Source organism: Nerophis lumbriciformis, linkage group LG06, assembly GCF_033978685.3.
Source record: "Nerophis lumbriciformis linkage group LG06, RoL_Nlum_v2.1, whole genome shotgun sequence".
NCBI lineage: Eukaryota > Metazoa > Chordata > Actinopteri > Syngnathiformes > Syngnathidae > Nerophis > Nerophis lumbriciformis.
In genome coordinates, this window is record NC_084553.2 from 23,395,009 (window position 1) to 23,419,281 (window position 24,273).

At 38.0% G+C, this 24,273-nt stretch overlaps 1 protein-coding gene across 5 annotated transcripts in view; it reads left to right on the forward strand.

Annotated features, from left to right (window-relative positions):
• plekha7b (pleckstrin homology domain containing, family A member 7b) overlaps positions 1-24,273 on the forward strand; it is a 215,587-nt gene that overhangs the window by 75,560 nt on the left and 115,754 nt on the right. For all 5 annotated transcript variants that reach the window (XM_061963930.1, XM_072913356.1, XM_061963931.1 and 2 more), the window contains exon 4: positions 16,628-16,711. In XM_061963930.1, coding sequence (XP_061819914.1) covers positions 16,628-16,711 — 84 coding nt within the window. The remainder of the gene's footprint in view (positions 1-16,627; positions 16,712-24,273) is intronic.

Below are 24,273 nucleotides of genomic sequence, written 5' to 3' on the forward strand. Positions count from 1 at the left end.
CATGAAAAATGGAAGCAAAAACAAAAGCGTTGCGTTTATATTTTTGTTCAGTGTATTAATGTATCCGCATGCATATGCTGAAAGGGTCACTGAAAACATCCATCAAAGGTTCTTATATATGCATTCTGTCTATTTTTTCCTCATCAACCCCTATCTGCCATTTACAGTCTGCTGTCAGACCCCATTTGCAACCTAATCCTTTCAGGGTCAATGTGAGGTGGTGTGAGATGTGTGTGAACATGCTAACATCTGATGATAAGATAGAACTGATTTCTTAATACACAGTTTCGATGCGACTTTTAACAGGTTTGACACTGCAGGTGTATTTCATGTTGTGACTTAAAGATTACATTTGTATTTTCCAGTGACGCGCTGCGACCTTCACACTAGGTCAGGCAATGATGCCTTAGGAGGTTTTATTTTTTACTTAAATTCATGTATTGTAATAGGTTGCTCATTATGATAACATGAAAAAGAAGGGAGTAATTCACTTTCATAAAATTTTTATGAAATACTGCTTAGTCTTTCTTATGTTTTTACTCTATTTGTATCTGAAGCAGCACTATCTACCCTCCATGAACATGTACTTTGTATGATGACCTCTGTTTTGTCTTAAAGCCAATTTAGAGAATTACCCCATTTTCCGGACTACAAGGCGCACTTAAAATCCCTTCATTTTCTTGAAAATTGACAGTGCGCCTTATAACTCAGTGCGTTTAATGTATGGATTAATTCTGGTTGTGCTTACCGACCTCGAAGCAATTTAATTCGGGACAACTGGGTGTAATGATAAGTGTGACTAGTAGATGGCAGTCACACATAAGAGATGTGTGTGGATTGCAAGTAGACGCCTGTAAAATCCATGTATTTGTATATATTTTTGAAATAAAATAAACTTGCCTATTTTCAAAATGAATATTTTTATTTTTTTTATTTAAATGTATTTTATGGATTATAGAGTGTACATATGTACCAATCCAACTAAATTTGAGAAGAAAAAATATTGTTCTATATATATATGACAACAATTACATTGTGAAATTAGTTATTTACACATACACCTGAAATACGGCGGTAAAACAGTTGATCAAACAAAACAGAAGTCACCGTCATGGACCCACAAGCTGCTGAAGCTCGCTCTCCAATCAGCTAAACAGACGCAATAACTCCACAGTGACATTTTGGTGAATTTTCTGAGGAATTTGTTAAACTGAAACAATACAAGAAGAATGCCATAGTAAATTAATAATACCAACACAGGCACTTGATTACATTACGATAGCACGCACAATATCATATATCAAAACACTACTATCAAACATGTGACGTCTAGTGAGTAAGAAGTGTTTTAGTTAAAGTATATTGTAAAACTTACAAAATAGCTATGTATAGCTAAAATGCTATAGATGACTAGTAGATGTAACAGCACTTGTATTTCCGGTTCTATGCACTAAACAGAAGGAAATACTGGAGACGTTCAACCCGCAGCATCTGCAGTGAGTGATCTCGTCCAAATGATGGCGCCATAGCACAAACAATAACACACCTTTTCAGTGTCTCTGTCTGTGTTTTAATAAAACAATTTGTTAAATACAAACCATCATGGCGGTTAGCGAAGAAAAATCCATAAATTAGCCACACCGTTTTGTAAGCCACAGGGTTCAAAGCATAGGAAAAAAATAGGGGTTTATAGTCTAGAAAATATGTTAGGCATTTGGAAAACTATTTAGAAATATATATATTTTTTATTTTATTTTATTTTTTATTTTTTTTATGTATGTATGATTGTGTCAAAGTTTTTTGTGGCTCTGCTTTACTACGCCCACTGAAGCAAGGGCAAGTTGAAAGGCATCCACAAAAGCCTAGTCTGGGCAGAATTATTGTGCTTGATATAAAACTGGCATTGAAACAGGACTTCAGAACATTCAAGACAAACTCTCCCATTTTCTTTTTTTCATACAGAGAGCAATGGCAGAATGTTCCCTAAATGGACCAAAATTGCAATCATTGCAGTCAGTTTGTGCTTCATCAAAGTAAAAATACTAAGCAATACAGCAGCACATTTGTTGATGTCATCTTTCTGAGTTTTTCTGTGATGATATACTCCCATTTAAGGGGCAATAATCTCCACCACATTCTGGCTTATACAATATACATATCAAAGATAAATGCTATACATTCTTTAGCACATATGCTGCCCCTTAGTAGTAAAAGCTCATCCGGTTACTGTTAATTAACTTGGGATTTCCTGAGGCCTATGGCTTGTGATTTTTGAGAGTTTGTCATCTGAGATGGGCCAGGACCTTTTCATGAAGCTTGACACAAGCTCTGAAAGTGTGCTTGTATGTTTTGTGTGATAGAACAAGGTGCCTTTGAACGTCTGCTTATTGCTATTTGAAGTGCTGATCTCAGAGAGGAAGACTACGTTGGGGAAGAAAGGTATCGGAGTTGGCAAGAGGATGAAAGTTGGTGTTTGTTTTTATAATCACAGTGTAAGTGTCTGTTTAGTTAAAATATACAGGTACATGTGCACTCTACAATAAAGATGGGCAACAAATGCCTGAGTTGTCATGGAAAGTATATGTATTTAAAGTCATACGCTACAGTACATTTAAAGGAGACTTACGATGATTTTAACCTACATTTAATACACTTCCTTGTTGTCTGCATAATAAGTACTAGATATGCTTCGGTGTAAATTTTAACCTACTTTCTGCGTGTGTCTGCAAGATATTTATTTGTGGAGGCGTTCCCACATTGCAAATGAAACCAAGCCCCACCCTTTCCAAAAGTTTCAGAATTTATCTATTGAAAATCCCACCCTTTCCAAAAGTTTCAGAATTTATATTATGAAAAGGTACAGTTAAGTATATATCTTGAAGATGAACATGGTCGAACATAAATTTAGTAAACCGTATTTAGATTCACCCAGTTACAACATTCGTTCTGTTTGATACAGAGCTTTATAAAGCTTTTTGCAGCATTTATGTCACTGCATGTCACACGTCGGTGTTATTGTGCGCATGCCAAAATCAGATAAAAATAATACTTTATCCGACCATTTCCTGTGTTTCCCCAAACTCAGCTGGCCTCATAGAGAGCTCTTTCCTTTCTGGCTGATAGCTATACTTCATTTCCAAATGAGTAGCTGTAACGTCGCAATGTAGCCAGATTGCAAAACCCTGCGGGCAGATGCATACATAACTGCATGCAAGCTTACGCCCAAAGTTATGAACCTTATGATTTGACACTTTGGCGTTGCTTAAGACATTATTCTGCTGTCATTGTTACATTGCTACAAGTCAAAAAAGAGTAAAATCATCATAGGTCCCCTTTAAAGTGGATTTTTTCCCTACACCCTCATTGCGTCTTCACAAGATCAGTGTGCATGCACAATACCTGCAGGAATATGTTTGAGAAAAGCACAAACTGTATTTCCAAGTGTATGCAATTAAAAATTAAAAAGAATATGAAACTTAAAACATGAACATTTGCTTTGTATGCACTATGCAGAGTGTATGGTCACTTTACAACACTTTAATAGGACTGAAAGTAAGCAGTTATTGAGAGCCTTACTTGTGTTTCTGATTGCTTGTGTTTTTGAATGCACCGCTGGGCAAGAAATGGTGATGTCAGAACCGTGTGTGCCTTGCATGTTAATGAAGTGTTAGCGCATTGTCAACTTTCAGATTGTGCTAAACCTTCTGACTGTTAAGACACTGGCAAGCCTTTGGCTCCTTTGTGTTTGTCAGTGTTTTTGTTTTGGAGTGACTTGCGGGATGCATATGAGCTTCCTCCACCAAGGAGGTTATAATTTCCTTAAATGTTGTATTGATGCTGTCTTTGATTGCATACATCAGCAGACACATGGCTGGCTGCAGCCCACTCACTCAAGAGCACCAAATGATGATAATTATAGTAGTGAGTGACAATGGCACAAGAAGACCAGAAAGCGGTGTCGGTGTGGCACATATTTGATTTGCACACTGTAAGGCAGCAAAATCAGCCATTAAACTGAGCGAGAGTGGTCTGCTATGAAACTGATGAAGGTCAGTCAACCTGTGCAAATCATGCTGCAGAATGCTTATCTGCTTAATGGCTTGCATAGAGACAGTATGCACTGTTATTAAGGGTACTTTCTGCTAGACTGGATGCTGCAGCATACTGGATATCTCTCTCGCTCTCTCCCACACTGGGTGGGCTGATTGACTCCAATATTGCTGTGGTATGCACATATCCACCGATTGGTTCTCTCTTATTTTTAGCATACCATCTGTTTGCTAACACTTTTTAAAGGGTATTAATCATATTTGTGACAGCTCATTGAAATGACCTGCAAAAAAAAGTCAGCAGCTTAGCTTCATTAAATGACTTTTGTTCAGCCTCACAACATTGATTTACGCTTCATTGCAAACTACAAAATTAGTTCTAACAATGTGACAAGCTATTACATGTTCATGACTGTGATCAAGTGACTTACTTTGATTTTCACTTACCATACAAATACTACAACATTTTATCTGTCCTATTATTAGTAACACGAAATACAGTATGTGCAATTCCTCAAGGTAAACCAAGTTGGACTTAGTAAATAGCTGGTTGCACTGCTCTGGTGCAACTAGCAAACTGCTAGTCAATGGTCAATTTTTGTTGATGTTGAACATAATCCATTCCAAGAGCCTGGTTAACCTCCGTGTTCTAATTTAAAACAAAATGATTCCTGTGGGAGATAATAATAATCTGTCACAGAGGTGGGACTCTTTGGGTACTTCACGATTCAATTACCAATGATTGTCACACACACACGAGGTGTAGTGAGACTATCCTCTGCATTTGACCCATCACCCTCACCCCCTGGGAGGTGAGGTGAGCAGTGAGCAGCAGCGGTGGCCACGCACTGGAATCATTTTGGTGATTTAATCCCCAATTCCAACCCTTGATGCTGAGTGCCAAGCAGGGAAGTAATGGGTCCCATTTTTATTACGATTCAGGGATTGTGATTCGATCATGAATCGATTTTATAAGGAATATTTAATCATCATGTTGTATATTATTAACATTTTGTATAGCATTATTATATATCAGATAGATAGTATTTTATTGATTCCTTCAGGAGAGTTCCCTCAGGAAAATTAATGTCCTGATCTGCATGTTTGGTCTCCGATCCCAATCCGATTTTTTTTACCTTAGATCCGATCCCATTTCCAGTCCTGATCTTGATACCTTGACAATAGATAATGGACTCAAAATATTTTATAGCACGTAACTAAAGTTAACACAGTAACACATTTTATAACGGTTATCTTATTAAATTTAGAATTTGTTAGCATTGTGAATCAGAAGATGTATTCAATTAGTGGTAATGAATGCTACATTTTTTTTTTTTAAATAAAGCGGATAGTGCACAATAACTCAACAAATCGAAAACTACTATTGTCTCCCATTTAAATAATTTGGGTTTTACCATCAAAATATTTATTTTTTTGCTGTTTTACTACTTCATTCAAGCTAGTTTAAATCAATCAATCAATCAATCAATTCCTTTATTGTCATTGTCATAATAACACTTAAGTCATACATGAACAACGAGATTTTGTTTGAGCTTTGTCCAGCGGCATAGAAACTGCATTGATGTGCAGGTTGACAATAGTTTACATTTTAGCATTTTAGCATTGTCAGGAAGATCGCGATAAGAGGGGTGTGGGGGTGGGAACAGTCAGATGTCTGATGGGTGTTACGTTGATGTTGCAGCAATGCAATGTCCAGAGCACAATTTTTGAGGTGGTGAAGAGTGAGGTAATAAGATGGTCCGGGGCAGCAAAGGGGCAGGCTGTTCATTTAGCAGTCTCACAGCCTGGGGATACAGACTGTGAGACATTCTGGTGGTCCTGGCGCGAATCGTAGCAGGTTGAAGAGGCCATGTGCTGGGTGGTATCTGCTGGGTGGTATCTGTCCTTCAGGATGTTGTCTACTCGCTTTAGGCAGCGAGTTGTGTACATCAAATCAAATCAAATCAACTTTATTTCTGGGAGTATCCTCCTTGTAATTTTCCCCGCCGCTTTAACCACTCGCTGGAGGGCCTGTTGGTTCGCCTTAGTGCAGCTAGCAAACCACACTAAAAATCCGTAAGTGAGGACACTGCTGATGGCACAGTTGTAAAAGTTGACCATTGATTTCTGCGGAATGTTTGCGCATTTTAGTTTCCTCCAAAAAAAAAGACGTTGTTGGGCCTTTCCGACTGTAGAAGCAGTGTTAATGTCCCAGCATAGATCTTCTGTTATGTTCACCCCTAAGAATTTGAAATGCTTGACCCTTTCTACGAGATTGTTATTAATTAAAAGTGGAGGGTGTTTGTTCTGCCCTTTCCTGCGGAAGTCTACAATTAGTTATTTGGTTTTGTTAGTGTTAAGAACCAAGTTATTGTTAGCACACCATGAAGCCAGCTGATGGACCTCTGCATTGTATGCTGTCTCATCATTATTACTGATGAGCCCAAGCACCGTGGTGTCGTCGGCATATTTGACAGTGAGATTGGATGTTGAAGAGGCTATGCAGTCATGTGTGAAGAGGGTGAAGAGCGCAGGGCTTAGCACACAACCCTGTGGGGCACCGGTGTTGATGGTGAGCGTGGCAGAAGTGTGCTGAGCTTAGATTAGTTTAGCACTAGCATAACTTGTTCTCTCCTCTGTGCGTGTCCGCACAAAATCGTCTATTTTACTGAAACATATATGAATTTGGTGTACGAATCAGAATAGTTCATTCTCCAACTAGGGCTGGGCGATATATCGATATACGCGGTTTGTCTCTGTGCGATACAGAAAATGACACACTCGTGATATTCGAGTATACGTTCTCACGCAGTTGCTTTTAGCTGCTGGCATTACACTACAGGCTCTCCTTGCTCTTTCCTGTCTCTCCTCCTCACAGACAGACAAGCGCACCTTCTTACATACGTCACATACTGTCACGACATACGTCACATACGTATACGCCCTCGCGCAGCAAAGAGGTAGCAGCATAGGTAACGTGACCCCAAGAATCGATATTGAATCGAATTGTGGGACACCCAAAGATTCACAGCCCTAATAATAATAGATAATTTTTTGAGTGAATGCTTGAGCAATCGCACAAAAATAAATAGATAGTTTTTAGGTGTAGAAAAATATGTGTGAATGAATGCTTGGCATTCATTCACACAATCAAGTAGTCAATGTTTTGTAGAACATGGTTGCTTGGAGATGCCAGCACATATTTCACCAGGAAAGTGAAATATTACTCCTGTATTGCAAAATAGTAATATACTGTAGGTCAATGTGAAGGACAAATCATTTGACACCAGTACCTTGACATGTCTTTTTTACAAGTGTCCGCACATCCAGCACTTTGACAAGGAGTCGTGTAGAATCTAGAGAAGTGAAACATTGAGAGGGGTAGGATCTGATAAACAGCTGAGGTATTCCACTGATGGGAGGGAGGTGACTTTACTATCTCTCCTGAAAGTGTTGCACTGCACAGTCTGAGTTCCTCTACGCTAGATCCTCGGCTTCCTGCACATGTCTTGATAATCCTGAGAGAATTCCCATGAACTGTAGCATTTCAGGAAAACTAGCAGCTGATTGGTGATGACTCCATTGACCATGTCAGGTGAGAGAGTCTTAAATGTATGTGCACCCCAATGCATAATCTGTGCTAGTAGTGGCTATACTGTTGTGTTGTGAGAGGTTCATGTTTTCTGAATCTAAGTTGGATGTGTTAAAAAACACAATGTTACTGCGGTTCTCCTTCTGGTTGGATCTCCGGGTCGGATTGGGATCATACAGTTGTGTATCCTGGACCCCTGCAGTGATGTACAAGTGGGCAGAGCGCAGGAGGCAGAAGCATATTAGTTGTATGCAAGCTGTGTACTATGGTTTCTTCAGATAGGAATACTGTGAGATTAAACTCAACACATTTTTGATTGGTAGACTGTTAAAATAGGTCTGAAGTAATGATTTACACTTATTTTTATATTATTGTAATACAAGAGATAAATCACAAAAATATTTTTTTTTGTGATGCAGTGCCCTGGAAACCACAGCCACAATAATTAGTGTATTGTTAAGATTTTACAAAACAAAGCATTGTTATTTTTGATTGGTTGTTTGATACTGCGCATTTCCTGCATTAGATCTCATTATATTGTGCAGGGCATGTGAGTGTACGCACAAACTTCAAACTGTACCTTTATTCTAACTATAACACACCTTATTTTCAACTAGCGTTAGCGGCTTGAAGTGGTTTGAACTTGCACTCTGATTGCACTTGCACCCTTTGCTTTGTGAATGTAAACAGTGCTGCATTGAAAAATGTGCTTGTGAGTCATGTTTCCCTCCCTTACAAACAGAAACTTCACCTGACCTAATGGCTAGTGGTTTGTGCTCAGCAACAAGACTGCGTGTAAAAATGTGTGTGTTTTAAAAAGGTGGACACAGTTTGGTTAATCTATTTGGTTGTCAATAAGAACCCACAGCTTCCTAAAATGTAGTTTTTCAATTGAGGTAAAGACAGTTGACACATGTTTAACTATTAATTATTCATAAGTGCCGCATGTGGTTGGTTGGTACTTCTGCATCACAACCAGGTGACTCTGGTAAAATCGAACAAATATTGTATCAGAAACAATACAATAACAAGCAACTACAGTACAGTAGTTTTATTAAACCATACATAATAAAGTACATAATTTACCTCAGAGAGCGGACTTCTACGGTAGCTCCTGTGAGGTGCTTCTTTGCCAAAAAAACTATCAGCAGCATCTCCACAGTTTGATGAATACCGTATTTTTCGGAGTATAAGTTGCACCGGAGTATAAGTCGCACCTGCCGAAAATGCATAATAAAGAAGGAAAAAAACATATATAAATCAAACTATGAAAAAAACTGTGACTTATAGTCCGAAAAATACGGTACATATCCGCCGTTTAAAAATAATTTGAACACTTTTGGCTAGCGTTATTACATCTTTTATTGACTCGTCCTTCTACAGGTTTGTGCAGATCGTAGCAACACGTGTATCTCAATCATGTTTTTAAAGATGTTTTACTTTAATTCAAAGCATATCATTCGCTTCTTCTCAGCGCTGTCCTTTACATGGTTTGAGTATCAAAGTTTTATCTGTCTCGTTATTTATCTACTGCTAGCCATATGTTATCTAATGCTATTGACTGAGACACTGGACTCTGACTGTTGCATTTGCTACGCTAACTACAGGCCTCGAATTTTAACTTTTTAAGGTCAAGGCAAGTGTTGTCTTAAAGGAGGGCTCATATTTCAGGGCACCAAGGCAAGTTGGAAGGGCACCAAGGCAAACATTATTTTTTTTCGAGGCTGGGGCTCCAAAGCATACATACATGCATGCATACATATATATATATATATATATATATATATATATATATATATATATATATACTGTATATATATTAGGGCTGCAACAACTAATCGATTAAATCGATTAAAATTGATTATAAAAATAGTTTGCGATCAATTTGGTCATCGATTCGTTGGATCTATGCTATGCGCATGCCCAGAGGCAATTTATTTTTTTATTTTTTTATCTATTTATTTTTTTTATAAATCTTTATTTATAAACTGCAACATGTACAAACAGCTGAGAAACAATAATCAAAATAAGTATGGTGCCAGTATGCTGTTTTTTTTACAATAAAATACTGGAAAGGATAGAAATGTAGTTTGTCTCTTTTATCCGATTATTTATCGATTAATCGAAGTAATAATCGACAGATTAATCGATTATCAAATTAATCGTTAGTTGCAGCCCTAATATATATATATATATATATATATATATATATAAGGATGTTGAAAGATGGCACCTGATAGCCATAAGACGTAACTGCATTCTTGTCCATATCAATAAAAATATTGTTCATGTATGACAGGGTTCCCCAAACTACGGATCCAACCCGCCAGCGTCCACAATCCGGCCCACAGGAAGTCCCAAGTAAAAAAAAAAAAAATCTGTCCTTTCTAATCCATTCTCTGCCGCTTGTTACTTTGTGTCTCCTAGCCGGTCAGGCAAATCATATTGTATAAAATGCATTTTGCCATCGATAACGTGACATCATCGCGCTCTGAATATAAATATGTATATACACAGCCCGGGCCCCGGCCAAATGTTTTTAACCCAATGCGGTCCCCGAGTCAAAAAGTTTGGGGACCCCTGATGTCTGAAATCTAGGGCTGCCAATTATGGCCAAAGTAATAATTAAGATTATTGTTATCAATATTGAAATCATGATTACTGATTGTTAGGTAAAGCAGTGTTGGGGTGTGAATGTAATACCATCATGTCATTTTGTAATGTCTAATAAAAAGTTCAGTTCAGTTTCAGTTTATTTCGAACATGCATACGATACAATGTCATTCATCACACATTTCCAGTTGTTTCATTACAGCACGTCCGAAAAGGAGTAGAAAGAACCAGAGCTTATTTAATCCTACCCCTTTTCATATCATAGCAATTGTATCCAATTTCCTTGTTCTCTGTAACAGAACAGTGAACAAATAAATAATAATAAAATAATATACCATAGTAAGCAAACAAATATTAAATACATAAAAAAATATTTGTCTGGCTATAGATAAATGTTATCTATATCTCTAAAGACAAATGTTAGTTTATGTTTATTTTTTAATAATATCAACTTGTCAGCTTTTTGTCATTACATGATGCCTTTATCTCTATTTTTACATTTTGATGGATGGAGTTTTTTTAATTATTTATTTAAGTAATGTACATTTATATGTACATGTAGATCCTGTATCGGGACAGAACCATTAAGAGTTTGAGCAGAAATATGCCATATAGGAATTAACTACACACAATAACACATTAACAACGTGCTATGTCACATGAATGTTTTTTAAGTGATACCTTTGTGACTTGAAAAAAAAATCTTGGTGTTAATTTTTTGATATCAAAATAAAACACAAAGCAGTTAGGCTAATGAAGATAAAGTCAAATAAACAAGCTTTGTTCTTCTCCAACACCTCCTATCAGTACAACCGTTTGGCCAACAAAATTAAAGAGGAGTGATACTCCTCACGTTAAACACACAATCTTCACAGCCTGCGTTCAATTCGATGAGATGACAAAACATTTTAGCCAGTATTGATGTTATTTAAACACTGATACAGTTTGCAGTTAAATAAAGTACGAGTGAACATCCCAGTAAACCAAACTAAAGACTTTATAAAAAAGTTGTGACAACGTTCACGACACATCACCTGCTGCATGTTTCCTCACCTCATTAACTCTCAGTCACAGCAGCTGATGAAATCTGTATTGAGAAAATAAAAGCAACCTCAAACAGTTTTTCTCCTTAGCTGTATAATTTTAGTGTGGGTACAAGTGTGTCTGTCTTTGTTTGTTTCCCAAACTGTGTTCAATAGCTTATACACTATTGCTACCTAGTGTCTCAAATCTGCAACTACCTTCAAATATACTTGAATTATTATATTACTTTAGCCGTGCTCAGCCTACGTGGCTAACAGACACTCTCTCCACTGATAAACAGCACTCTTGGTTAGTTGGAAATTATTTTACTGTATATATTGGTAGGCTTAAATCGTGCATATCGTGATATAGTTTTCGGCCATATCGCCCACCACTACGCTGACGTAAATGGCGACAAATACGTCACAAGCTACTCAAATTTTAAACAGCTCATTTGGAGGAAGTATGAAAGAAGGCACAATTGTTTCATAAATATTTCCGCCATGCCTCCTTGTTTTAATTTCAAATTTCGGGGACTTATGGGGATCCTAAATACATAAAAACAGATAAGAAAAGTTAATTTTGCACATTAGGACTCTTTTAAGGGAAAAAAAAAAGCTAAGAGACAGCCTTGATCTCAAACAACTTGTGATGTGGGCCACTCGTTGGCAAAATATCACTGTATATGTAGAAAACTCACACATATTTGGGGTGACCCAGAACGCAAATTCTTGTCTTATAAAGTTCTCCCTAATTCAGAATAACAAATGGATAACTAAACAAAGGAAAAAGGTGGCACGTTAATTTCTACTTTGCAGTTTGAGACACAATGAAAGTATATATATATATATATATATATATATATATATATATATATATATATATATGTGTATATATATGTATACTGTATATTACCAAATAAACGCCCTTGGGCAAATAACCGCCCATGTCCTAATAGCCGCCCGGGGTCTGACCCCATTTTGTGAATTAACCGCCTCTTCCTAATAACCGCCTATGTCCAAATAGCCGCCCATGGGCTGTTATTTGCATAATTTAGAAAAAAATGCTACTGGGGTTGCGTTTGCTGCAGTATTGTTGTTTTGATGGTTTTATAGAGTACCATAATTGTATTTTTCCTGTATGCAGCTTTATTTAAAACTTGGAGTACTGTAGCCTTTATTTTATTTATTTGACAGTATTATTGTTCTGTTTTGATGGTGGGTTTTATACTTGAGTACTTGGTACCATAATTTTTTTTTTTTTTTAGGCTGCTTTATTTAAAAAGTTTATTTATTTTTAGTATTGGTATTCTATTTGACAATTGTTGCACTACTGCCAGGTTGAGGCCTTGTTGATCTCTTGTCTTTTGATAGCCTAGCTCATGTTGATCTCTTGTTTTTTTGTTTGTATGTTTACAATAGCTTTTAGATTTAAAGTTTTTTGTACGACAAAAAAATACTGGACAGTAACTATTGTAACCAAATAATGGCCTGGTGCAGGCTGGTGCAAAAATAAATAAAAGCCTTGTGCAAATAACCGCCTGCTTCTTTTAAACGCCTGTCTCCAAAATCGATTTTGTGAAATAAACGCCCGGGCTACTATTTGGTAATATGTATATATATATATATATATATATATATATATATATATATATATATATATATATATATATATATATATATATATATATATATATATATATATACATATGTGTATATATATCAGTGACGTGCAATCACTAGAGGCCATCATGGAAAGAAAAAAAATGTAAAAAGAAAAAAAAAAATATTAAATTGTTAAATGTATCCAGTGATTATACTATACAGTTATTTTCCATTTAACTTCACCAGTTTTAGATTATTTTTATTCAAAATCGCTGAATTTTTACATTTGCCGTTCAAATACTGAGAAGAGACGGTGCGGTGAACAGCAGCCAGTTGAGGCACGTCACTCATTTGTGCCTCACCATGGATTGCGGACTCGGCTAACTGCTGGCCTGCTGTGCAGTGAGACCGTATTGCTATATGAATTATATTATACATTTCCATAGTTTAGTTAGCTGAGGTATATAATGTACAGTGTATTTTGTCAACAACTGTATGTGCGTAACGTATTTCTTGTGCTGAGCGATCATACAACGGCTGCAAAAGACGCACTGGCTGAGGCTCGCAGTAATCCGCCTCCTGCACCGCCGCCGTAGAATTTGCACCCCCTGACGGGAGTGTTATGTCAACTAAAGCCCACACTTAAACTTTCCACGTGCAAGATTGAATCTATTTAAAGAAGTTATTTCATAAGAAGCCAAAAAGTGCAAAAACAATAATGTTTGTGTTGGAGGAGTTGTGAATGACTGCAGGGCCACAACATTGGGTACATCTGCAGACTGCAGGTGTACCTAATTCACAACTCCTCCAACACGAACATTATTGTTTTTGCACTTTTTGGCTTCTTATTAAATAACTTTTGTAACCTATTTTAATGGGCTTTCCTCTTTGTGTCGTTAAGTTCCTGTTATGCGCTGTTATACAGTATATGCCTTGAGCTCTTATTTTGAAGGCGCTAAGAGCGGAAGTGATGACACGTTGGAGTGGAGCGTAGGTTTTTGAAAGAAGATAAATAAAGTGGTCCTCGTGTAAACTGGAGCCTCCGTGTTTGTTATTTTGTAGTTTCATACAGTATAGGCAATATTTATAAACCCTCGGTTACACTTTTTTAAATAGATTCAATCTTGCACGTGGAAAGTTGAAGTGAGGGCTTTAGTTGCTATAACACTCCCGTCAGGGGGTTCATTAATCCAGCACAACAGCGGCGCATGGACTTCATTTATAAGTAAAAGTAAGACCATAATAAAGTTTTTTTATTAAATGTGCTTTTTTGTGTGCTAGAGTTTGTATGTGTAAAGTTAAAGTTAAGTTAAAGTACCAATGATTGTCACACACACACTAGGTGTGGTGAAATTTGTCCTCTGCATTTGACCCATCCCCTTGTTCACCCCCTGGGAGGTGAGGGGAGCAATGGGCAGCAGCTGCGCCGCGCCCGGGAATAATTTTTGGTGATTTAACCCGCAATTCCAACCCTTGATGCTGAGTGCCAAGCAGGGAAGAATGCTGGTATGAGCTTTTAAACATAACCCGTTAACTGCTGCCAATCAAATGGTGAATAAGATACTCTTTAGGGTTCGTATGTTTGTAAATCTGACTGTGATGATTTTAGTGCCTCACCAGCCATGAACCTCACCGCACGTCACTGATATATATATATCCATCCATCCATCCATCCATTTTCTACCGCTTATTCCCTTTGGGGTCGCGGGGGGCGATGGAGCCTATCTCAGCTACAATCGGGCGGAAGGCGGTGTACACCCTGGACAAGTCGCCACCTCATCGCAGGGCCAACACAGATAGACAGACAACATTCACACTCACATTCACACACTAGGGCCAATTTAGTGTTGCCAATCAACCTATCCCCAGGTGCATGTCTTTGGAGGTGGGAGGAAGCCGGAGTACCCAGAGGGAACCCACGCAGTCACGGGGAGAACATGCAAACTTCACACAGAAAGATCCTGAGCCCGGGATTGAACCCAAGACTACTCAGGACCTTCGTATTGTGAGGCAGATGCACTAACCCCTCTCCCACCGTGCTGCCTTGATATATATATATATATATATATATATATATATATATATATATATATATATAGTGTGTGAATGTGAGTGTGAATGTTGTCTGTCTATCTGTGTTGGCCCTGCGATGAGGTGGCGACTTGTCCAGGGTGTACCCCGCCTTCCGCCCGATTGTAACTGAGATAGGCTCCAGCGCCCCCCGCGACCCCGAAGGGAATAAGCGGTAGAAAATGGATGGATGGATGGATGTTGTGAGACATAGCATTAAATATTAATATATATATATATATATATATATATATATATATATATATATATATATATTAGTTTAAATTATTATAGGCATATGACCTATGTCATCTTATGTGTTCCTCTATGTACCACTCGTTTTGATTTGTTATTGATCATGGAATGTTAATGGTTGCTTGTTTTCATGACTTCATTTCACTATTAGTTAAATCGCTATTAGCAGGCTGGATATCCCTGTCTTCATGGCTCCTACTGCCTGGCTCTTATCAGAGTGCACATTGCTCATTGCACAACTTCTGCTTGCTACTGTATATGCAATGTAGAATCCACGATTCAGTTTAACTTTTTTTCAGAGTACAACCTTGCTGAAGAATATCTGTAAATGTAATATATTTTCTTATGACACGGTTGCTTCATACTAGTCACGACAGTGTTTTTACAATGTTTTCTTAAAACTCCATACTGTTGTGTTGCTAATCCGCAGCAAGAGTTAATTTTGCCATTTGGGACCACACTGCCACCGCTAAAGCTCGATGCAAACAAATAGATGTTCTTCTGTGCTGCAGTGTTGCCTCACTAACTGGGTATGCTGCAAAATTCCAGGACAAATAGTTCGGAAGTAATGTGGCTGAAACAAAAGCTTCAAAGAATGCAGCTCTCTACAGTAATTAACGAGGGATGTGCTGGTGGTGCAGGACTCTACAGCGTGTGTCCAGTGCAGCTCAGCCAATGATGACTTGGTACCAGGAGCAAGCCTGGCCATATGCCTGTGTGTTTGTGCGTGTTCGTGCACTTGCGTGTATGTATATGGCAAGTCTTGTGCATAGTCCAATAGTGTTTATGTTTGATGTTTGTGTAAGCTCAATCCTTTGGCATCCGTCCTCTTCAATGTGTTGAATGAACTTTTCCAAAATGTCAACTCATAAATCTTTGCTGCATGCAGTGAGGTACTGCTTTTCTGGTTGTATCGCTGAACCTTGCTGCGCCACTGCAAAATATGCAGTCATGTTAAGTATTTACTATGGTGTACTTGAAGCAGTATGAGTGTAAACATGTTTATCGCTGATATTTTGCATCTGTAAAATGTTTATAGAAAAGCTGGGTAGGCATCTATGTACTCACTTTTCAGTGCTTGCTTTTATAGTATACTAAGTGTTTTTCCCATGTTGACTTCCTTACGGTGATTAAATATTGAGTGGGTTGGGAGGTAGATTAGATCATTTTAGAACAAAGCTAACCAAAACCTTCCGCGCTTGGTGGCATAAACCTGTGGAAAATAAAAACTGGTCGTTTCTAAACCAAAGTTGAACTATTTGGGATGGTTAAAAATGACCATGACCAAGCTACAGTACATTCTTTCTTTTGAACTCTGCAGTGTGTAAGTCTATTGCTTGATTCTATAACAACACCTGCTGTTTAAGCATTTTATATATCAACATCTTTTGTACTAATTTTCCTAATTTTTTTTCCTGCAGTCACAACGTGAGGTGTACGTCATTCCGACACCCTGTTACCGGGCAAATTTCACCAGAAAACACAGAATACACGCTGGAGGACAAGTGAGTGGATTTTACTGTTTCCTTAGATCAGGGGTATTCAAAATGTTTCCATCGAGGGTAGGGCTGCAGCTCTTGATTATTTCAGTAATTGATTATTCTTTCGATTACGTTGTTCGATTAATCGATTGATTGGAAAAAACATACGTAGCCTCAATGTGTATTTTAAGCAAAATAGTTTAAATTAAAAAACAAAATTTCTCTGTGCGGAAACTGTCAGTTTCCGGGCACTTAACGCTCTGTGGTTAAACAATTTTTATTTGTTACACTCAAACAATCAAGCAACAGAATGTAAATCAAAACTTTTTTCTAATTGAATTAATCGATTTAATGGATTAATCATTGTAAGCCCTAACGATTCAAGACACGTATAAAAAATAAAGCCACTTTAGTACATTTCGTGCAATATAGATGCTAAATCAATCAGGATATCAATATGCCCCAGCGTCCACTGCAGTGAACATTTGTTTTTGGTTTATTTCTTTTGTCTTTTTTAAATGTCCACTGCAGAGGATGCTGGTTCTCAGGAGGTTATGTTTGCTTAACTCTCTGAAACAAATCATCCACATCTTAGCTTTGCTGACAAAGCAAAATAGTGTAACATCTTATTACACATCTCACTACTAATTAGGGGTGTAACGGTACACAAAAATTTTGGTTCGGTACGTACCTCGGTTTAGAGGTCACGGTTCGGTTAATTTTCGGTACAGTAAGAAAACATCCATCCATCCATCCATTTTCTACCGCTTATTCCCTTTTGGGGTCACGGGGGGTGCTGGAGCCTATCTCAGCTACAATCGGGCGGAAGGCGGGGTACACCCTGGAAAAGTCGCCACCTCATCGCAGAGTAAGAAAACAACAAAATGTAAATTTTAATTTATTTACCAAATTTGTAAACAATGGCGTTATCCTTTTAACATTGGGAACACTATAATAATTCTGCCCACGTTAATCAACATTAAACTGCCTCAAGTTGTTGCTCAGATTAAATAAAATGACAAAACTTTTCTTCTACATATAAAAAGTGCAACATTAAACAGTTTCAAGTCAACTCATCATGCTTAATTTATTACAGCATTTGGGAAGACTGTAGTTGATTTATTATGTAATATTTTTATCAACATGTGATAGCAGGGACCCTGCCATTCAAAACTAGGCTGCTGCATTACTAATGATTAATGGAACTATAGCTGAAAAAATGGTACAATAGCAATAGGAGAGACTATTCATCCCTGAACACCATGGAGTTCATGTAGGCTTTATGATGCAGTTACATTATTATATCAACAATCAGAGACAGAAACTCTTCATTTAACATAATGTCCTTTTTTGCTGCTTCAACACAGCTCAATCAACACAAAAAAAGGTAAAGTGAATTAACAGTCAGACAGGGCTTTGCTGTCCGTAACACACACACACACACACACACACACACACACACACACACACACACACACACACACACACACACACACACACACACACACACACCGCAAAATGAGCTAACGTTGCACTAAAAGCGAATTAACCTTCACCTCAAGCCAGAACTGCGAACGAGCTGAGCTGCCTTTTATATTTCTAGAAGGTCAACGGGCTCATAGTGATGTTACTAGTAGTTGACTGGGAGGTGTTTATTGTAATTTGGGGAGAGTCCGCTACCTGATGCTTACCTGCTAAACGCTAAGCACTGACTACATGCGCTCTGAATACGCACTGCTGATTGACTGTTACCGCTCTGAATACGCACTGCTGATTGGCTGTTACCGCTCTGTTTGTAACCAATCAGATGGTTGTGTGGGTGGGACAATGCTGGGTGCTGTGTAGAGTACTGACAGAGGCAGAAGGAAGCGGAGGCGGCTACTTAATATGTTCGTGTGGAAACTCGTTCGGTACACCTCCGAACCGAACCGAAACCCCCGTACCGAAACGGTTCAATACCAATACACGTACCGTTACACCCCTAGTACTAATGAATCCATCCATCCATCCATTTTCTACCGCTTATTCCCTTTGGAGTCGCGGGGGAGCCCTGGAGCCTATTTCAGCTACAATCGGGCGGAAGGCGGGGTACACCCTGGCCCCCACGCAGTCACGGGGAGGACATGCAAACTCCACACAGAATCCATCCATCCATCCATTTTCTACCGCTTGTCCCTTTTTTGGGGTCGCGGGGGTGCTGGAGCCTATCTCAGCTGCCCTGGACAAGTCGCCATAATTGTATATTTAGTTAATGTCAAGGGCCAATAAAAAGACACACTGTGTGCAAAAAGTGGTCCCCAGGCTGCATTTTGACCACGCTGCCTTAGATGTTTGAAGGTTTAAGGATAGGTTAAGGTCATTGGATGCGAGTTTAACATTAACTTAGTTGCAAAGTTGAAGCAGAGGAAAAACCGACATTTCATATAGTATCTGCTAATGGCACAAGTAGAACTCACATACCGTACATCTTCTACTGTGTTCATGTCTCTGTGAAGCTCCTGAGTCTACTTTTATTCCCATATATTTTCCTTTAAGGCTATTTCTTTCAATGACAGTGAAGTCACAAAGGTAATGAAATTTTAGATGAATGTGTGTAAAGTGTTTTTTTGCTCACTTGAAAACACTTGAATGCCTATAATGTATTTCTATGTTATTGTTTCATGGTTCAGTCCTGCGCAGCCGTTTCTTATGAATAAATATTTTTACCTTTTTTCGCCCTCTGCCTCCATACTGAGCCTCATCGTGTTGTGTGGCAGCTGCTTTTGTTTTACGATATTGTCAACGTGTCAAGCTTTACAAAGCCATCAAAGCTGCGTGGCAGCTTTAGAGCACAATTAAAGCCAGCAGGTGTGTGCTCATACTTAAACCAGCATGTGAATTATGATGTTTGTATATAGTTATTTAATGCTCTTTGCTTGAAGAAGCACAGACCCGACGACGGCGATTTATTTGCCTCTGATTTTTACACCATTGAGGGATATAAAAGTCAGCTCCTGTCCTCCCTGTCATAACATTGTCTTATAAAAGTATCAGTTAAATGCCCCTGTGCATAAATATAAGCTATATGTCAGTAGACAGGGAAAGCTAAACTACACTTTACACACCAGCATCAGTTTGTCTTAGCTGTTTGACAAACCTCTCTTAAGCCTTTTGTCTTATGCCACAAGCTACTGAAGTTACTATAGCTTAAAGGAAAACAAAACATTTTAGGAAATGTAAAAAGGGTTACATATTTACCTTTGTTTTGTGGTGGGCCACAATTTGTTTTGGCACAATGCTCAACCTTCTATTAGTTTGGAATACATTATTACAATAGGAAATAATGAAAATGTAATCAATCCGTTCCAGGGTCAAACTAACATCATTATGAAACGCGGAGGCTTTAAAAATGTTGACGGTCATACATGTTCCAAATACGTTCCCATTTTTGTCTCTACGGTCATCATCACACCTTTTCACACAAACATCACAGGTATCACATCCTGTGGTACAATTACAAAAAACAAAACATGGATAAATATGCCACTGAAATGAAGTCTTATTAGGTATTATGAATTCCTGCAAGATCAACGGAAGACGTAGACTCACCTAATGTGATCCATAACTAGTCAAACACAGTTTACTTCTGCAACTTTAAATGTGTATCCATACATCCAGGTCCATAATTTTGATTATATTTCCAAATGGTAGTGCTGCCTCAGTGTTCAGCTTGGTAGGACTATAGTTTTATAGATTATCCACTTTACTGAGCAGACATGCATATTACAAAATATTAGTATAATGTAGTTCTACATTACTAACTACAAACACAGTGTTTACTTTTTTAACTAGAAAAGCACTCTGAGAGCCCAGACCTCTGCCAGGGAGGGTCTATCTCACAATAGTAAAGAATCATTTTAAAAAGTCCTGAAAACAGACTGTAATCTGGATCACTCCCAAAATGTAGTCACTTGTTCCTTAAACCATAGATGACATTTCCTGAACGTTTAACACAAATCTGCCCGTAACCTTTTGAGTTATATTGCTAACTAACGTAAATTAAATTGTCAGGTCTGTGCATGTTTGTTTTGTCCATCTGCCGCATTCAAACAGACTGCAAAAGGGTTCACTCTTTGCATCGGTCTCAGCAGCAGGGCACGTCTGCTCTGTAGCGAAATTAAATAAACGAGTCAGCCCCTTTTGTCTGTTATCCACTCTTTTGTCTCTGTAGGTGGAGGTGGGGCTGCTAGCATACACAAAAAGAGAGAAGTTCAGCTTCGTAGTGTAAACATAGTAGAAATTCACACCCAAAATGTAATCACCTAATCTTTATCCCATTTCTGACATTTCCTGAAATTTTCATAAAAATCTTCCTCTAACTTTGTGTTGCTAATAGGGCTGTCAAATAAATGCTTTTACAAAATATTATTGCTTTAATTGTGTATGAACTCAGATCAATCGCACAATTTAGTTTGACCGAACATGTTACTTAATTTAACAGCAGCTGGTTACCTGTATGTAGGATGTTATATGCTCAGTGATCAGGTCAATGCATACATCAGTGCAAAGATAAGTGAAGTGACTCATGACATTCTGACAACAAAATTTCATTTGTGTCAAATTATTGTGGTCTTTTTTTTAAAGGTAAATTGAATTATGCACGGAAGTAATTAATTGTGATTAATCAAAAATGTGAAAGTGTGATTAGGCTGATTAAAAAATGTAAATTTTTTGACAGTACTAGTTGCTAGCTAACCAATTAACAGATAGTCAATCAAACCAACCCTGGTGATTACATATACCTCCTAGCGGATGTAATTTAATTTATTAGTTTGCATGAACTAGCTTGTGTGTGTATTATTCCTAACATACAATACAATTTGAACAACATCATTTTCCTTATAGATATTTTGTTTGAATGCTGTCACGGAATAAATGACACAGAAAGAGATGAACAGTGAGGACTGATTGAATTCCTTACATTAGACGTCACACGCTATGTGCACAACAGTAATTGGACATGCCCCCCAATTAATCAATTGATCAATTAGGAGTTGGACTACACCTCTTAATTTCCCCAGAGTCTTACCAACAAAAACATTTCGGACTAACATTGCTTCCAGTTTTGTGGGAATAGTTTGGGGATGCACTTTCCTATTGCAGGTGCACAAAGCAAGGTCCATAAAGGCATGCTTGGATGCATTTGAGATGAACTATAGCACATAGTTCGTTGAACAGCTGGTCCTCTTGTACAACATCAGTCATCTCTGCCCTTAGAAATATTCTACTGAACAATTGTGTATGAAGTCTTTAAAAGTGTGTCCTCAACGAACTGTGGTCTTAACAAGTAAGAAAAGTTTGACTTTTTCTATCTGATTTTAAAAGAAGAATCAGAAGAGCAGCCAGGGTCTCTCTAAAGGATAACGTTGAAGGCTTATTGCTGAGTTACATTGAATAAAGACTCTTTAATCGTAATGCTGGATGTGACCCAGCAATTCTTAATCTTGAGGAGGAAGCAGGTTTCTTGAGTGATTAAATGGCCCCCTGTCGTGGAAGACAGTTTTCTTTAGGAGACTCAAAACAGTTCAAGGCTGCTTTTGGGTCTATACTTTGCTTTAAAACAAGCATATAACACTAAATTGTTTTGACGACCACATTTCCAAAAACCTACGGACAAGGATACTGGACTTGTTTCTTCACTATTACTCGTACTTTGTATATTCTGGAGAACTGACACCAACCAACCAACCAACCAGCGTCCACTACAGTAAACATTTGATTTCGGTCTATTTTGTCAAAAGTTATAGGAGTGTTCTGCTGTTTTTAAGGACCTTCTGCAAAAAATGCAGTCAAAGATCAGCTAAAGACAGCACTGTAGTGTTTTTTAAGAATCTGCTGTAAAAATGTGAGCTTCACAAGTTTTTGGAACTGAACTCGTCGGCCACTAGTTGAAATGCACAAATGATGAAAAAGAGAGGACCTTGTTTACTACTTGTATAAATAATAGGGGTGTAACGATTTGTTTTAACGATTCGATTCAAATCATAATATGAGGTTGCGATACGATTCTGGGACGATATTAAATGATAATAAATAAATGATAAATGGGTTGTACTTGTATAGCGCTTTTCTACCTTCAAGGTACTCAAAGCGCTTTGACACTACTTCCACATTTACCCATTCACACACACATTCACACACTGATGGAGGGAGCTGCCATGCAAGGCGCTAACCAGCACCCATCAGGAGCAAGGGTGAAGTGTCTTGCTCAGGACACAACGGACATGACGAGGTTGGTACTAGGTGGGGATTGAACCAGGGACCCTCGGGTTGCGCACGGCCACTCTTCCACTGCGCCACGCCGTTAGTTGATTTAGAATGATACGATCCGAATTGATTCAGGGAGTTGAAATCGATTCAGTAACTTTGTAGCCAAAAGTTCAACCAGCGTGACTGTGAAGTAAATACTGGATACTGCAGGTGAAGTTTCCTATATTTCTGTTATTGTTTGTAACTGAATTAGGTATAAATGAATTATGGATACAAACAAGCAAGTAAACAACAATTAATGATGAATGCATTCATATTTTATTTGAATAAAGTGCAACCAACAGTTTAGGTTAAATTAAGAAGAGGAAACACTTTCCGCTCTCATTTTCAATATTCAAGACATTTTCAAAAGAAGTACAGTAACCAACATTTTAATAGTAGATTTACCTACTACTTTTTCTGTTGTTTTTCAATATAAAAGTAACACAATATTATCAAAAATAAAGTGCAACCAACATCTCTTCAGGTTAAATTAACAATACCTGAGAAATTAAGTGCAACCAAATATGTTCAGGTTAAATGAGTTAAATGAGTTTGACCTGCTACTACTCTCATTTTGATAATTACCTAAGGTGGCCGAGAAAAGTCACAACAAATGCAAACGCCACAACACAATAACTTTTGGCTGTAGCACAATTGCAAAAGCCACAACAAATACAAACGACAAAACACAACAACATAAAGCCACAACACGACTATAAGCCAAAACAACAATATCAAGATGCAATGGAAGTGACAGCGGACAAGTTTGGGGATGGACCACAATGGCTGAGGTGGAAAGTTGAAAACAGTGTAATGAAAAAAGTTTGAAATGTTTCAACAAGTTTGGGGCGGTATAGCTCGGTTGGTAGAGTAGACGTGCCAGCAACTTGAGGGTTCCAGGTTCAATCCCCGCTTCCGCCATCCTAGTCACTGCCGTTGTGTCCTTGGGCAAGACACTTTACCCACCTGCTCCCAGTGCCACCCACACTGGTTTAAATGTAACTTAGATATTGGGTTTCACTATGTAAAAGTGCTTTGAGTCACTAGAGAAAAGCGTTATATAATTCACTTCATAAAAGTAAGTAAATTGTAACCACTTTTTTAGTAATGAGTAACTTTTTTTGCTTTTTGATAAAACTTACATAGTCGGTTCATTGCAACGTTTTCAACCCTCCGCCTCAACCACTAAATATGTCGATGAAATTTGTGTCGCTCTCACTTCCGTTGTGTCCGTCACAGCCTTTGTGAATTAAAGTTGTGTTATGACATTTTTTTTTGTTGTGTTGTGGTGTTTG